This window comes from Vipera ursinii (assembly GCF_947247035.1).
Source record: "Vipera ursinii genome assembly, chromosome: 6".
Lineage (NCBI taxonomy): Eukaryota > Metazoa > Chordata > Lepidosauria > Squamata > Viperidae > Vipera > Vipera ursinii.
In genome coordinates this window covers 56416461-56433889 of record NC_139515.1, presented here as the reverse complement: position 1 = coordinate 56433889, position 17429 = coordinate 56416461, and the positions used below count along the sequence as shown (strand labels likewise).

The following is a 17429-nucleotide window of genomic DNA, read 5'->3' as shown; positions in this document are numbered from 1 at the left end:
GGCAGACATCAGAACTTTGAACCCAGTCATAGGTAGCTTTTTCAGGATCTGTGGTAAACTTGAATAGTCATTAAGCAACCGGTCATATGTCAATCTGCATGTTGTATGTGCAACACAAAGGCAGATTTACAACATCAGCATGAATAATTGTTTCTGTAAGTAGATATTTAGATGACACTATATTCCAACTAAACACCCACTCCTCTGCTCTAGCATATTAGGTGATCTAGTGTTTTAAATGTGCTATACTTACATAATGTTTTGTTTTTACAAGGTGTCTCTTGAACAACAGTCTAAATAACTGTGTACATTGCAATGTGGCTACTATTGATAGCTAGAACAAAGGAATTATTGTTGGGAAACTATGGGCTCCTCATCAATAAAGACTTAACAATCTATCTACTTTTAGGGGAGTTTGCCGTAAAATCAGTAAAAATCAGTAAAATCACTTTCTGAGATGATGATGATGATAATAATAATAATAATAATAATAATAATAATAATAATAATAATAATAATAATAATAATAATAAGTAGTAGTACTAGTAGTAGTTGGAAGGGACCTTGGAGGTCATCTAGTCCAACCCCCTGCTCAGGCAGGAAACCCTATACCATTTCAGACAAATGGCTGGCCAGTCTCTTCTTAAAAACTTCCAGTGTTGGAGCATTCACAGCTTCTGGAGGCAGGTTGTTCCACTGGTTAATTGTTCTGTCAGGAAGTTTCTCCTTAGTTCTAGGTTGCTTCTCTCCTTGATTAGTTTCCATCCGTTGCTTCTTGTTCTGCTTTCAGGTGCTTTGGAGAATAGCTTGACTCCCTCTTCTTTGTGGCAGTCCCTGAGATATTGGAACACTGCTATCATGTCACCCCTCACCCTTCTCCTCCTTAAAGTACACATACCCAATTCCAGCAACCATTCCCTATATGTTTTAGCCTTCAGTCCCCTAATCATCTTTGTTGCTCTTTTCTGTACTCTTTCTAGAGTCTCAACATCTTTTTTTACATCGTGGTGACCAAAACTGAATGCAGTATTCCAGGTGTGGCCTTACCAAGGCATTGTAAAGTGGTATTAGTACTTCACGTGATCTAGATTCTATCCCTCTGTTAATGCAGCCTAGCACTATATTGACTTTTTTGGCAGCTGCAGCACACTGCTGGCTCATATTTATTTTTATTTATTTTATTTTATTTTAATTCCATTTATATCCCGCCCTTCTCCGAAGACTCAGGGCGGCTTACAAGCTTAGCAGCAGCCTTCATTCTATGTATATGCCTGCTTATTAGGGCTTTCACACACACCCCAAGCGGCATTATTACAAAGTCAGCTTAATTGCCCCCAACAATCTGGGTCCTCATTTTACCTACCTGGGAAGGATGGAAGGCTGAGTCAACCTTGAGCCTGGTGGGATGCAAACCTGCACTAATTGCAGGCAGCTGGTGTTACTTAAGGAGGCATTAGCCCAATGCTCCACCAAGGAGCAGTGATTGTCCACTAGGACCCCGAGATCTCTCTCACAGTTACTACTATTGAGCAAGGTACCACCTATACTATACCTGTGCATTTGATTTTTCCTTCCTAAATGTAGAACCTTACTTTTTTCACCATTGAATTTCATTTTATTAGATAGCGCCCAGTGTTCGAGTCTGTCCAGATCCTCCTGTATCTTAAGCCTATCTTCTGGAGTATTGGCTATTCCTGCCAGCTTGGTGTCGTCTGCAAATTTGATGAGTTCCCCATCTATCCCCTCATCCAAATTGTTGATGAAGATGTTGAAGAGCACTGGGCCCAGAACAGAGCCCTGGGGCACCCCACTACACACTTCCTTCCATGTAGATGCAGTTCCATTGAGGACCACACGCTGAGTACGGCCTGTCAGCCAGCTACGAATCCATCTGTTGTTTAAACATAGCTGCAGGCTTTTTTTAATTGCTGCTAAGATTTTACCACTTTCCCATTTTCACTTATTTGCAGTCCAATATATTTATGAAATCAGTTAATGTACCCGTACCTGTTTCACTGGTGCAATAATTGCATGAGACTGGGGTTTAAGCGGCTGTTGGTTTTTCAGTTTTTGTGCCTGCTCTTGTTCTTTTGCTAACTTCTGCTTTTCTTCAAGTGTAAGTGACCCCTTCAAAAGAACACATTTGTTAATGGATAGCCTGAACCAACTGCGGGCTAACTAGCTTTACAAAATCAACAAGACTAACAAAGCAGTTAGAAACGTTTGTTCAAATGCAAATACCTGCTCATTTTTCAGACCCCATCTGATCTACCTGATGTTTGCATCTCAGCCAAATCTCATTTTTCTATATATAGGAAACACACTCAGCCTTTTTTCCTCATCTGTCTTTTTAAAAATAAAATACCAGTTTACTTTTATTGCCTAACAGATATTACTGTAATTTATTAGAATTGTGAACAGTTCTCTGTAATATAAAAAGCACTGTTTTCAAGTTTTGAAAGTTCAGTTGCACTAGGATACCAGCTACAGAAATTTTTCTATCTAACTTCCACAGGACAGCCAAAATGTGAGCCTTTCCATTCTTGTTTAAGATTAAAAGAGCCAGGGATCTCATTGACAAAGGACACTGTCTATCCCTTTGCCAAAGGAATCCTATTATCAAGTCAGCTGATAGCCAAGAACATTGAAACAGAAAAAGATTTGCCCTCTACTAGAAATGGACATTATTTGTCTGATTTTTAAAAATTTGGGAGATTGGTGCTGTGTTTTGCTCTTTAGTGGGACTAAGAGAAGTAGAAGAAATATAACAAGATAAAGAAGTCATTGGTCTCATTTGAGATGGTGATGAGCCTGTATAGAGACGGGAGGTTGAATAACTGTTTCTGTGGTGCAGCTGGAACAACCTGAAGCTGAACATGCTTAAAACTGTAGAGATGAGAGTAGATTTTAGGAGAAGCCCTTCTATTTTACTACCTCTTACTATATTTTGATAGCGCAGTATCAGCAGCAGAATCCTTCAAGTTTTGGGGTTCTATAATCTGCTAGGATTTGAAATGGACATGCAACCATCATTAAAAAGGAACAACAAAGAATGTTCTTCCTGCATCAACTCAGGAATTTCAGACTATCCCAGGAGCTGTTGATACAGTTTTACTGAGGAATTATTGAGCCTGTCATTTGTACTTCTCTTAGCTGTCTGGTTTGGTACAGCAAGTAAACAGGACAGGTACAGACTCCAACGGATAGTTAGGATTGCAGAAAGAACAACGGCAACCAGCCTGCCTTCCATAGAAGATGTGTATAATGCATGGGTCAGAAGAAGGGCTGAGAAAATATCTAGACTCCTCACATCCTGGACATACACTGTTTCAATTGTTATACAGTAGTCTAACAGCAGATTAATAAAGGCTTTGGTTTCTGTTGCCAGATTTTTATAATTCAGGTAGATCCACAAGTCAAAAATAAACAGTCCAGGTCATACATGGGTACAGAGAAGATATCAACAGTTCAAGAGTTATCCAATACAAAGTCGTCTTACCAGTCCAAAAGTCAAAAACACAGTTCTTTGGCTTTAGCAAACAGTAGCAAACCCACAATCAACAATAATCAGCAAGCAATGCAACAGAGTAACTAACACACATAGAGAGCGCTATGTCTCTAGCTCCCTCTTATGGCCGTTGAAAGAACACAGCGTTGGCCAATCATTACACATTTAAAGGGATACAATACATTCCAATCATGGCTTATATATTGCCAACCCAACCAGTTAGTCTATAATCATATGACTAACATCCACAATTGATGTCTCCTATGAAAAGCAAGTGGTTGATGATAGATCTTTTAAAATCAAAAGTGTGCCATTTAGTTACCATGTTTAAAAAAGGGGGTGGGAGTTGGGCTAAGGCAAGTTCCATTGCTCCCAAATATCTGTTAAATTGTAAATTATATTATTCACAGCAATCTCTGCCATATGTGTAACAATTTAAACTTAAGTTTAAACTATTTAACCTTAAGTTTAAATATTAGAATAAATTTATTTGCCTCATCCAGATTACTTAAGATGCAATGGATCTGTCTACAATTTTAGGGAAATCTCCAGTTTTGTCATCTGTATCTGAAATCATCTAAATGGAGGTTCATTAAGTGAAGGTTTCATTGCAATTGTTTTCAGTAGATTAAAAAAGATTAAACATCAGATATATCTCTTCTATGAATATTCTTTACAAAATTGGACTGCTTGGTCTTCCTGGCCTTATCTTTTATCTCATTATATATATATATATATATATATATATATATATATATATATATATATATATATATATATATATATATATATATATATATATATATATATATATATATATATATATAAAACATATCTCATTATATCTTATATCTAGTTAGTTTACATTAAAACTATAAAAACAACACCAAAAATGAAGAATTCTATCTCACCAACCCATCATATTGAAATCTACTCTGGATTGCAGACTCCATATACATGTGCATACACACATATGTATGTATGCATGTATGTATGTATACACACATACACCATTGCTCATTATTAAAGCTTACCTTTCTTTGATTTGTCATTAATCCGTTCTCTTTACAATCAGGTCCACTAGTTAACATTCCTACATTGCTTAACATTTTGTCCACCTGTTTGAATTAAAACAAGATAAAAAATATTTAAAACAGTATTATATTCAACTAATAAACACAGCACCAGCTGGTTGCCATTGTGTCAATCACTCACTCTCAGCCCAAGTGACATCACAGGGTTGTTGTGGGGAAAACAGGAGGAAGAAGGAATAATATATAAGTTTGCCACCTTTTGTTACATACATACATACATACATACATACATACATACATCTTACTTGATTGCCTGAACTGGGAACTTTTGATTCTTCAAGTGGCCTCATTTGATTAGTTATATCCAAAGATCTGTAAAAAGGTAATTATAGTAAGTTATAGTTTCAACCTCAAAATCCCAGTAAGAGTAACAGAAATGCATTCCAAATGTTATCAATACAAATTAAAAATAATTTGCTTTGAATTTCTTTTTCAACATAATTACAGTTAGTAATTATATTATTATTTACAGATCACATCAACTTCTATATCACAAATTTACAGGTTAAATCAAAGCAGCATAAATTCACAGGTTAAACTAATAAAATAGAATCAACACAAAAGCAACACAGGGTTACTATATAATAGACCACATATGGCTGGGGAAAAAATCAATATTCAACCCCTTCTTGGCTCTTGTCTGCCACAACAAATTAAAAATTCACCATAGTTGATATAGTTTTTCTTTTCTATTTTGCATGCATGCTGAAACTATTAAAATTCTCTTCCATCTCTTACTACCATCAGTAAGATAACTATGCAGGTGTATGGATGGATGTGTGTGTGTGTCTCTGTTATTTTTATCTTTTCTCTGCCTGCAGAACAATTTTGGGGGCACTGCAGAATGCCTCCTTTGCTCCCAATACCACGTCTGTACTCAAAACAATCTCTTAAAAATAATAAAAATATTTTCACTATTGCTATTAAGTTACTTGCATTAGTAAACTATAAACTATGTTACCCCATTTAAAAATATGAAATGTGTATAACAGAGCATAGATTCTTCCAATTTCTCCTGTTTCTCTCATTTAACTATATACCAGAATTAAATATAAATCGAAAACACATACCTATAATATATTCAAATTTTATGAGACAAGCCCAAGATATCTGAATTTTAATTTAAACACATCATTGGTTCAATTCACACATTATATTAACCCATGGTTTGTTTTAACAATGAACTGAAGGCATAACTCATACATAACACTAATCCATACCAATTCATGAACTCAAATTAAATGAATATTGTGGTTTAACATGTACTAGTCCAACCATTATTTGAGTGTGGTTTGGTGTAGAATACTAAATTCCTATCCAAGATGATGGAAGATAAAGTTCACAGTCTGCTTATATGGAAAATCTTTTCCAAACTGTTCAACTGTGAAGATGAATGGCAGTTAGCTAACTTTATAGGGCTGTGAAGAAATTAAGAAAAGTACCACAAACTTCCTTGCAGTAGAATATTAATAACCAGTTAACTTATTAGTATATACCAGTGATGGTGAATCTTTTAGAGACCAAGTGCCCAAACTGCAACCCGAAAACCATTTATTTATTGCAAAGTGCCAACACAGCAATTTATCCTAAATATTGAGGTTTTAGTCTAGAAAAACAACTGATACATTAACATCTTTTGTCTTAAAAGAAAAACACAATAACAAAGCTTTCAATGATGCAACTTTTTATTGAACGGTAAAAGTTTGCATTTGGCATGCTTTTGAACAATTAATGTGATTTTTGCTGTTGTATGCATGCTGATAATTTGTCTAACCTTGGCTCATACTTTGTAAGTTTGAGAGCAACACATGAAGTACTCAGGTCATCTGTCAACGCTGCGGAACCATGACATCATCTGTTAGTCTGTTTCTGGTGTTAGATTTGATATAATTCAAAGCTGAAAACAGCTGCTCACAAGCATAAGATGATCCAAACAAAGTAAGGAAAGCAATCCCAAGTGCTTTCACTGACTTAAAATTATTATTTGGCAGAGAATTCCAAACTTTAAGGATTTCATTTTCAGAACTAACTGTGCTGTCCTTTGTCACCCTTGTTTTTGCAGGATTGCTTTCAGTAAGAGCGAGGCATGCTTTGGCTCCATTTTCAACAGGAAGAGGTTTGGGAAATGGCTTTTTCCTGGCGAAAACAAGCCTCTGAGCCCTGATGCTGGCAGAGTGAGGCAGCAGAGGCCAGAGTAGATCCTTCCCTGTCTCCCCTAGCTTCCCCAAATCCTCCCTTCATTAACCTCCTTTCCAACTCTGTTCTCCACCACTGTGTGCAGGGCAAAAAAAGAAGCTTGTGGGATTACTGGTTAAAAAAAAAGTTCAACCAGACCTTCCAACTTTGCAAGATCTTTTTTTTGGTGAGAACTTGGAAGGTCAGATTGATTTTTTTTTTAGTTCCACAAACTTCTTTTGTTGCCCTGCACACAGAGAAGGGAGCTGGAAAGGTTAGTGAAGGAATGTGGTTGCCCTGGGGTGGGGGTTAGGATTTGGCATTGTGGATGCCTTGGGGTGTGGTAGGCATTAGGGTCTGGCATTGTGGATTGTTTGTGCTTTGGTGGGGCAATTCAAAACAAAGGGATTCCCTGTGTGACTGCATGGAAAGGAGGGCTCCGTTTCTCAAGCTCCCCATTCCAGACATACAGAGCTTGCAGTATCTGCCAGATCTCCATTGGGATAAAGTCTTTTAGCTCCTATAGAGAGCTTCCAAACACAGCCAGTCCTGGCATTTGGAAGCACTCCATAGGTACGGAAACATGTTTTTATTCCAAAAGAGATCTGGCAGAAGGCTCCGTTTCTCAAGCACCCGATTTTTTAAATCCCAAAGGAGATCTGACAGAAGGATCTGTTTCTTAAGCGCCCAATTTCAGGCATACAGAGCTTGCCTTGGCAGAGATCTGGCAGAAACTACAAGCTCTGTATGCCTGGAATGGGGTGCTTGAGAAACAGAACCGTTTGCCAGAACTCCTTTGGGATAAAAAAATGTTTCGGCACCTATGGAGTGCTTCCAAACGCAGGGATTGGCTGCATTTGGAAGCGCTCTATAGGAGCTAAAAGACTTTATCCCAACGAAGATCTGGCAGAGACTGCAAGCTCTTTGGCTAAGTTTTCACAGGAAAAAGCAATGTCTCAAGCCCCTTCCTAGTGAAAACAAGCCTCCAGAGCGAGCTCACCTTGCTCTTCTTAAGAGCAATCCTGTGAAACCAAGCCTCCAGAACGAGCACGCTCCCTCTGGAGGCTTGTTTTGGCTAGGAAAGGGCTTGACAAATGGCTTTTTCCTGTGAAAACTTAGCCAAAGAGCGAGGTGCATGTGCCCACAGAGAGGGCTCTGAGTGCCCCCTCTGGCATGCGTGCCATAGGTTCGCCACCACCGGTATATACTACAGGGAGTGCAGAATTATTAGGCAAATGAGTATTTTGACCACATCATCCTCTTTATGCATGTTGTCTTACTCCAAGCTGTATAGGCTCGAAAGCCTACTACCAATTAAGCATATTAGGTGATGTGCATCTCTGTAATGAGAAGGGGTGTGGTCTAATGACATCAACACCCTGTATCAGGTGTGCATAATTATTAGGCAACTTCCTTTCCTTTGGCAAAATGGGTCAAAAGAAGGACTTGACAGGCTCAGAAAAGTCAAAAATAGTGAGATATCTTGCAGAGGGATGCAGCACTCTTAAAATTGCAAAGCTTCTGAAGCGTGATCATCGAACAATCAAGCGTTTCATTCAAAATAGTCAACAGGGTCGCAAGAAGCGTGTGGAGAAACCAAGGCGCAAAATAACTGCCCATGAACTGAGAAAAGTCAAGCGTGCAGCTGCCAAGATGCCACTTGCCACCAGTTTGGCCATATTTCAGAGCTGCAACATCACTGGAGTGCCCAAAAGCACAAGGTGTGCAATACTCAGAGACATGGCCAAGGTAAGAAAGGCTGAAAGACGACCACCACTGAACAAGACACACAAGCTGAAACGTCAAGACTGGGCCAAGAAATATCTCAAGACTGATTTTTCTAAGGTTTTATGGACTGATGAAATGAGAGTGAGTCTTGATGGGCCAGATGGATGGGCCCGTGGCTGGATTGGTAAAGGGCAGAGAGCTCCAGTCCGACTCAGACGCCAGCAAGGTGGAGGTGGAGTACTGGTTTGGGCTGGTATCATCAAAGATGAGCTTGTGGGGCCTTTTCGGGTTGAGGATGGAGTCAAGCTCAACTCCCAGTCCTACTGCCAGTTTCTGGAAGACACCTTCTTCAAGCAGTGGTACAGGAAGAAGTCTGCATCCTTCAAGAAAAACATGATTTTCATGCAGGACAATGCTCCATCACACGCGTCCAAGTACTCCACAGCGTGGCTGGCAAGAAAGGGTATAAAAGCAGGAAATCTAATGACATGGCCTCCTTGTTCACCTGATCTGAACCCCATTGAGAACCTGTGGTCCATCATCAAATGTGAGATTTACAAGGAGGGAAAACAGTACACCTCTCTGAACAGTGTCTGGGAGGCTGTGGTTGCTGCTGCACGCAATGTTGATGGTGAACAGATCAAAACACTGACAGAATCCATGGATGGCAGGCTTTTGAGTGTCCTTGCAAAGAAAGGTGGCTATATTGGTCACTGATTTGTTTTTGTTATGTTTTTGAATGTCAGAAATGTATATTTGTGAATGTTGAGATGTTATATTGGTTTCACTGGTAAAAATAAATAATTGAAATGGGTATATATTTGTTTTTTGTTAAGTTGCCTAATAATTATGCACAGTAATAGTCACCTGCACACACAGATATCCCCCTAAAATAGCTATAACTAAAAACAAACTAAAAACTACTTCCAAAAATATTCAGCTTTGATATTAATGAGTTTTTTGGGTTCATTGAGAACATGGTTGTTGTTCAATAATAAAATTAATCCTCAAAAATACAACTTGCCTAATAATTCTGCACTCCCTGTATTAATACAATTTATCTAGTTTTTTAGATAGAAAAACTCAAGAAAACCAGAAAATTCCCTAACAAAGCAAAGAGATAATAATGAATTCATTCGCATACTTACTTTTGTTGTTCCTGCATAACATGGATTTGTTCAAGTTTGGTCTTGTGTTCAGCTTCCAATTTACCTAACATCTCTTTTATGACTGAAATAAAGGAATTAAACTAGAAGAGAAATATATTTAACATGAACAAATATGAAAAACACCAATCTTGTAATATAGAATATGCACCAAGAGAAATCTAACAAATTGAAATGGGCATCACAAAATCATTACGCAAGGAACACAGTGTGACATTCAGCTTAATTAGAAGACATGCTGAATTCAATGACTTTATTTATATACTTACTGCAAAGTATATGTAATATAAGAATACGTGCCTTGTGGGCTTTTTTCATGTATTTTTCATTAAATGTATAAGGACTGTAGTGATATTAAAGGTGTGTTGACTAGTGAAATAAATGAATCTGTATATTTTTATACATAGATGCTGCTATGTTGTTGGCTGAGAACCTGAATATGGTGAAAAAAGGAGTATGGGTATGAAAATTAATGTAGCATAGAATGCTTCTTAAAGACAGGGAAATGGATAAAAGAGAAATATTAGGATATGCAAATGCTGGTAGAAAAAAAGACTGCAAGGAATGAATGTTTATAAAAGAAGTTACCATTTCTGCATATAAGCCTGTACTTCTGTCCACTTTGTTATATGGAACTGAAGCTGGAAGAAAGAATGAGGATCAAATTGCAAAGCAAAAGAGGAAGGAAGCAAAGTAATGGGTGGATGGAATTGATAAGAATCTCAAAAAGAACTGAAAATTTTCAAGAAAAAAGTAACATATTGAGGAATGGATGTCATAAAAACAAGAATGGTTTGCAAGGACAGAACAGTATAGAGTCATCACAAATGTTGGTTTAAACTAGTGTTCGACTTCCTTCTTTTTTTCTACCGTCATCTCCTTCTAATTTCTTTTCTTTACTATTTCTTCTTTTTCTGCACTTTGAAAACCATTGCTTATCCTGAAAGGGAATAGGGTGATGGATACACAGGTGTTGTGATTCAGGGTCAGCCTGTGGGTTCGGCAGTTGGGTCAGACGACTCAGAGGAGGAGGGGGGTGTTGAAGACCTTGCTGAGGGGGTTGAAGATCTTGCTGATGATAGCCCTCAGGCAGGCCCCTCCCACTTGGTCACCATGGAGACCCAGCTGTGTGAGCCTGACAGTGTGGATGAAGATGACCCACAGCTGTTCAAGGACGCCCAACGCAGCAGGCAGTCAAGTAGGAGTAAACAGAGGAAGGCTATGGGGCTTCTCGGAAGGAGGCAGAGAGAAGCCACGCCCTGAACTCTTTATAAAGGGAATGTGTGGGGAGGGCTGGTTTGCTGAAAGCAACCACTCAGATAGTGTTTCAAAGCTCCTGTATCTTGGTTCGTGTCTTGTTTGTTTTCTTAGCAATAAATTTGGCAGACGTCATTCCAGCCTCTTGCCGTTTGTAAAGGGGTTGCCTTTTCTGCAGGGCCGGTAGCAGGCTGCTACAGAAGAGTTTGCTTTCAGCCTCCCACCCCTTACTAATATTATGGAGCAGCTACGTGCTGAGAATGCCCAGCTCACCCAGCAACTCACTTTGCTGGCAGCTCAGGTGGCTCAACTGCAAGCTCAAGTTCATGCTGCACCCTCACCATCACCCCCACCCAGGAGAAAATGCCAAGTTGCAATGCTGGATAAATTTACAGGCACTTCAAAACTGTTTCCTGCTTTCCTGGGACAATGCCAGCTCTTTATCAGCGTGAGAGCAGCTGATTTCCCCACTGACCGGGATAAGGTGGGGTTTGTGTTAAGCCTTCTTTCGGGAGATGCAGCTCGTTGGGGCACGCCTCTGCTGGCTCAACCTAGCCCATTGTTGGACAACTTTGTGGGGTTTTGTGATCATATGCGTCTGATGTATGAGGACCCTATTAAGACGCAGACTGCTACTCGACGCCTGAAAGCTCTGAGGCAGGGTCAACGCCCCCTACAGGGCTATATCAGCGATTTTCGGCTGCTTAGCCAGGATTCCGCCTGGAATGAGGCTGCGCTTGTGGATGCCTTCCAGGATGGATTGTCGGAGGAGATGTTGGATGAGCTGGCCCGTGTGGATATTCCCTCAGACCTGAATGGGCTGATCCATCTCTGCCTGCGGATCGATGCTCGGTTGCAGCAGCGAAGGAGTCGCCGTGCCACCCCAGACCCCTGCAGCCCCTGTTGTGCGTGAGCCCCCAGTTCAAAGGGAGGAGCCAATGGAGCTGGGTGCCGCCAGGTCTCGTCTATCGGTGACTGAAATGAACAGACGACGATCGGGGGGGTTGTGTTTTTACTGTGGGGACCCTGGGCATTTGGCTGCTTTTTGCCCAAAGAAGCGACAGCGGGCATCAGTGACCGAGCCTGTCCCGAGAAAGTCCCCTACTTTTCTGTCGGGAAACGCCCCGAGCCCGATCTAGACGGTGTGATAGATCGGGCGTCCCACAACAACACTGAGCGACGTCTTTCCGATGCTGCCTGTGGACCTCCACAGCATCTGATATTGGAGGCACTTCTGATCCTTCCCGGCAAGCCAGAGGGGATTCCAGTCCATGCCTTAATTGACTCTGGGGCCACTACAAATTTTATGGACTCAGCATTTGTGGCCAAATGGGTTGTTCCCCAGTGCCCGGTGGATCCGCCCATGTTAGTGGAGACTATCGATGGTCGAGTGCTCCTGTCTGGGCCAATTACGGCCGCCACGCAACCATTATGTATGGCCATCAGTTCCCATGTGGAGGCCATCCAGTTCTATATCACCTCAGATCTGCATTTCCCCGTGGTCTTGGGACTGGCGTGGCTCCGGGCGCATGACCCACAGATCTATTGGTCACAGAACTTGGTTACCTTCCCAAGCTTGCAGTGCGTGGACCACTCCCGCCATATCTGTGCCGGCCAGGTGGAGGGTTTCCCAGGGGTTTCCTTGCCTCCCGAACTGTCCGACTTTGCTGATGTGTTCAGCGAGACAGAGGCGGATCAATTACCCCCGCACAGGCCCTATGACTGCCCCATTGATTTAGTCCCTGATGCGCCTCTCCCAGTGGGGCGTTTGTACTCCATGTCGGACCCCGAGTTGGCTGCATTGCGGGACTTTCTGGAGAAGAATTTGGCTCACGGTTTCATCCGGCCCTCGTCCTCGCCAGTGTCTGCACCCGTGCTCTTCGTCAAAAAGAAGTCGGGCGAATTGCGGCTTTGCTGCGATTATAGGAAACTCAATGCCATCACGGTGCGCAACCGTTACCCGCTGCCCCTCATCCCCGAACTCTTGGACCGACTCTGGGAGGCTAAGATCTTCATGAAACTGGCAGAATTCGCAGCACACCTCCACACAGATGACACCGTTCTTGGCCAATGTGGGATATCACCCCCGGTTTTTCCCCCTTTCTCCTGTGGACTCACTGGAGCCGGCAGCGAACGACTTCATGGCAGAGTTACAGGCGATCCATCGATTGGTGCGACGTCAGTTAGAGAAGGCCAAGGCCGATTACAAAAGGTTTGCTGATCGGTCAAGACGGGATACGCCTTCCCTATCGGTGGGAGATCGGGTCTGGTTGTCCACCAGGAACCTACCGTCAACACGGCCGGTGAGAAAGTTAGATCACCAATATTTAGGACCGTTCCCAGTCGAGGCTGTCATCAATCCGGTCGCCTATCGCTTAACTCTGCCACGTTCCCTGCGCGTGCACCCAGTCTTTCATCGGTCTCTGTTGGTCCCCGAGCAACCGGCGTGTCCACTCCGCCGAGCGGAACCTCCACCATCAGGACCTCGTGATGGAGGCAGCACCCCCGAGTACGAGATTCCCGTTGGCTGAAAGGTCGTTTCCAGTACCTGATTGAATGGAAAGGTTACGGACCAGAGGACTTCACCTGGGAAGACGCGACCGCCGTTCATGCCCCTGCGTTGGTGACCGCTTTTCTTGAACAATTTCCATCCCGACCGCATCCGGATCGGCAGACCCGGGGGAAGGGCCCTGCGGTGCGGGATAGTGTTGTGATTCAGGGTCAGCCTGTGGGTTCGGCAGTTGGGTCGGACTCAGAGGAGGAGGGGGGTGTTGAAGACCTTGCTGAGGGGGTTGAAGATCTTGCTGATGATAGCCCTCAGGGAGTCCCCTCCCACTTGGTCACCATGGAGACCCAGCTGTGTGAGCCTGACAGTGTGGATGAAGATGACCCACAGCTGGCCCTGTTCAAGGACGCCCGACGCAGGAGGCAGTCAAGTAGGAGTAAACAGAGGAAGGCTATGGGGCTTCTTGGAAGGAGGCAGAGAGAAGCCACGCCCTGAACTCTTTATAAAGGGAATGTGTGAGGAGGGCTGGTTTGCTGAAAGCAACCGCTCAGATGGTGTTTCAAAGCTCCTGTATCTTGGTTCGTGTCTTGTTTGTTTTCTTAGTAATAAATTTGGCAGATGTGATTCCAGCCTCTTGCCGTTTGTAAAGGGGTTGCCTTTTCTGCAGGGCCGGTAGCAGGCTGGTACAGAACAACAGGCATATATGTGTACACTGCAGGTCTAAAAATAGTACCATCTTAAAATAATACAAATTAACAGGTTGCCTTGTGAAATTGTCACCAAAAGACACTTAAATTGTTTTCTGTACTTAACATGATCTATGCATGTAAATGTTTTTACATTTAATTCCCAAATAATTCAAACACATTTGTATACAAAGTTTTTCTTTCTCAGTCTATGTATATGTGTGGGTCTCAAACACCTCTTTTAACATTCCCTTAGATAGTTGCCTCTTCCAAAAGCCTTCAGGCCAATAAATTTAATGCAATTACTCAATAATGGCATAAAAAAGACGTTCAGTACACTTGACTCTGAAACTTTATTAGTGATTTAAATATTTGGACATGGAAATGAAGTCTGCAGAAACTGATAAGCGTTCCATAAAAAAAGGATTTAAGTGAGGACAGGGATGGGGGCAAGGGCTTGTTGTTTTGTGATTAACAGTTCTAGTCTCTTGATCACAACAGATGATTTTTATCAGTGATCACAACTTTGGAGGATATAAAGAAATATTTCACAGCCTTATTGCCATGCTTAATGTTCTTTATAAGCTTTCTTTTACATATTTTGAAAATGTTGGAAGTCTAATCAGGTAACAACACTTTCTGTAATATTGTTGCCAATTGACCCAAAGAGAAATAAAGAAATAAAATGAATGTTTTATTAATCCTCACACTATTTTTCTGAAATTGTCCAATTTCTTTGCTAGCAATAAACTTTTCATTCAAATTATCAATCCCCTTCCAGTTTGTAGCCTTCTCTTCTATAAACACAATTGTATTTATACTCCCTTAGTGAGGTCAAAATATATCCATGGGCATTTGCAGGGGGAGGGAAGAAATGAATGCCAGTCCAAGATGGAGCCACTACAACTTAAGACTTGCATCAGACATCACCTTGCAAGTACATAATGGCAACACTGATGTCATGGTGTGTTCTCTTTGGCATAACTGTACTTCATTGTAGTGACTATACATATTACCTACGCAGAAAGTTATTTTTATAATTTCCACCACCACCATCTCAAAAAACCAAAACAACTCAACCAGTGCAAGCTAAGTGTGATCTTTTCTTTAAAGAAGGCTCCAAATTAGAAAGTCTGCTCCTGCACCAAAAGAAATCATGGGATTATATGAAAAGCAATTCAGTTCCCCTGACTTTTGCACAATTGCACTCAAAATAGCTTTAATGCAACATAGTGAAATGTAAAACGAACATCTCATCTGTTACCCAAGTTTGGATTCTTTATGAATTAACTCCAAAGTTACATTTTATAGTGAAAATATGATTAATCAACCTACCTGATTTAGATTAAGATTGTTCTCAATGCTAAGAGGAATCAGATGTGGGAGCACCTTTCCTGCAAGTTGTTCTTTTGTAATTCCCAGCTTTTTGTGACTAAATGTACATTTGTAAATACCTGTTATGAAACATTAATGGTTTAGCTATTTATTTTGTTATAATAAATTGCAGTCATTATATTTTACTCTGAGCACAAGACTAGTTTCAATTAAATAATGGAAACTTCCATTGCAATATATATTGCAAACATTCCGATAACCCCCCCAGGATCAAAGGAATAGAAGCCAATACATAATATAAAAACATTTTTTTAAAAAAAATTGAGTGCATATCTATTATTTATGTGCAGCTGCTTATGGAATCAAACAATATGTAGTGAATATGACAAGAACACATTTCCAAATTAATCACATTATTTTATAAGTTGTTAGTAAGGCCCCAAAAGGTGATGACTCACTGGCTACAATTACCTAGGTAAAGATGAATATTCTGACACTTTTTACTTCTCAGGTTGTGTCCTATTTACTTTCAGCAACCATGATCTCCTCATGACAGCTATCTGTTCATTTGAGAATGAAGATAATTTATATATAAAGCAAGGGAAATCTATTTTAAAAAATCTCTAAACATGTTCTGCTAGCCATTTCAGTTGCAGGATTATTAAGAAACAGAAGCTACATGTAGTTATTGAAGTCAAAACAAGATCTGGAAGACCAAGAAAAATCTCTGCTAGAGCTGCTCCCAAGCTGGTAAGATCTAGAAAATGGAACACATATATCACTGTTAAAAAACAACTAAAATGTTCAGCTAATACTAGAGTAGCTGACTAGAGTTACTGCTTACATAACAAAGATCTATGTGTTTAAACAGATTTGCTAAAATTGGGACTTCCCATTTGGTGCTGGCATTCAGTAATTTAGCAGGAGCTTTGAATTGTTTTAGTTTGCTGAAAATTTGCCAATCTCAGAAATTACATTACAGCCCAACTTGCTCATTCTTCTGGGCAAGAGACTAGCCTGTTAAACTATCACTAAACTAAGTTCTGAAGTATTTGGCCATATCTCTGAGTCAGAAAATAGAGAAGTTTCATAGAGAGGAATAGCAAACACTACAATCATGTGGGGGTTTTATAATTAGTGAAGAAAATGAAGCTGATAACAGAGAGATGTTTTAGTAAAAAAAACTGGTCAGAAATATACTTCTAAATCAATCATAAAGAACTTACAGAAAAGTAAGACAAAGTAAGACTTTGACATGTACTTCCCACTCCCAGACTGGAATGTTATTGAAAATCTGCAAGGAAATAATCCATTGTATATAAGAAGACTTTCCTGAACCAGTAGACGTTTTCAAGAAAGAGTGGAAAATCTTCCAGAAGGAAGAAATAGAAAGCTGTCTAGAGGGAATTTTGGAAGCTTTTCTGCCTGCCGAATGAGATATTACAAAATACTAACTGAAAGAGCAAAAAATGGTGGCAAAAAAACCAGAAGGACCTTTTCATTAAAAGATATAAACTTTTCTAGCTGAATTCATCAGATGACTTTATGCATTGATTTAAATCGTGGTAAACCAGAAAGGTTTTTTTTTTTGGGGGGGGGAGATAGATTGGTTATGCTGATGTAGGTTAAAAGTGAGACAGATGCCAGATACCAGGTAACTTTGAATTGGCAAACAACTGCATTATAATTGTGTTCACATTATAATTGTGTTCACATTTGCAGAAAGATTTCATGCTTAACTTTGTGTTAGCTTCTGTTCATTTAGGGATTCACTGAAACTTAAATTTGAACAGGGCTGTCTAAACTGTTGCATGCAATTATAAATGTATAGATATGTTTGTATTTCTTTTAGTTTGAGGGAATAGGGAAACAAGATGTTGAAGTTGATTATTTTTTTGACTAGAGTTAATAGTATGTTCCTGGTAGCTAATATATGTTGATACAATTTGAACTTAAAAGAAAATATTGGGAAAA

General features: G+C 40.4%; 1 protein-coding gene across 4 annotated transcripts in view; it reads right to left on the bottom strand.

Annotated features, from left to right (window-relative positions):
• The window catches only part of SCYL2 (SCY1 like pseudokinase 2), a 44070-nt gene that overhangs the window by 7395 nt on the left and 19246 nt on the right, over positions 1 to 17429 (bottom strand). For all 4 annotated transcript variants that reach the window (XM_083366742.1, XM_083366744.1, XM_083366745.1 and 1 more), the window contains 5 exons: positions 15456 to 15574; positions 9654 to 9754; positions 4848 to 4914; positions 4543 to 4626; positions 2008 to 2127 (listed from right to left, as the gene is read on the bottom strand). In XM_083366742.1, coding sequence (XP_083222868.1) covers positions 2008 to 2127; positions 4543 to 4626; positions 4848 to 4914; positions 9654 to 9754; positions 15456 to 15574 — 491 coding nt within the window. The remainder of the gene's footprint in view (positions 1 to 2007; positions 2128 to 4542; positions 4627 to 4847; positions 4915 to 9653; positions 9755 to 15455; positions 15575 to 17429) is intronic.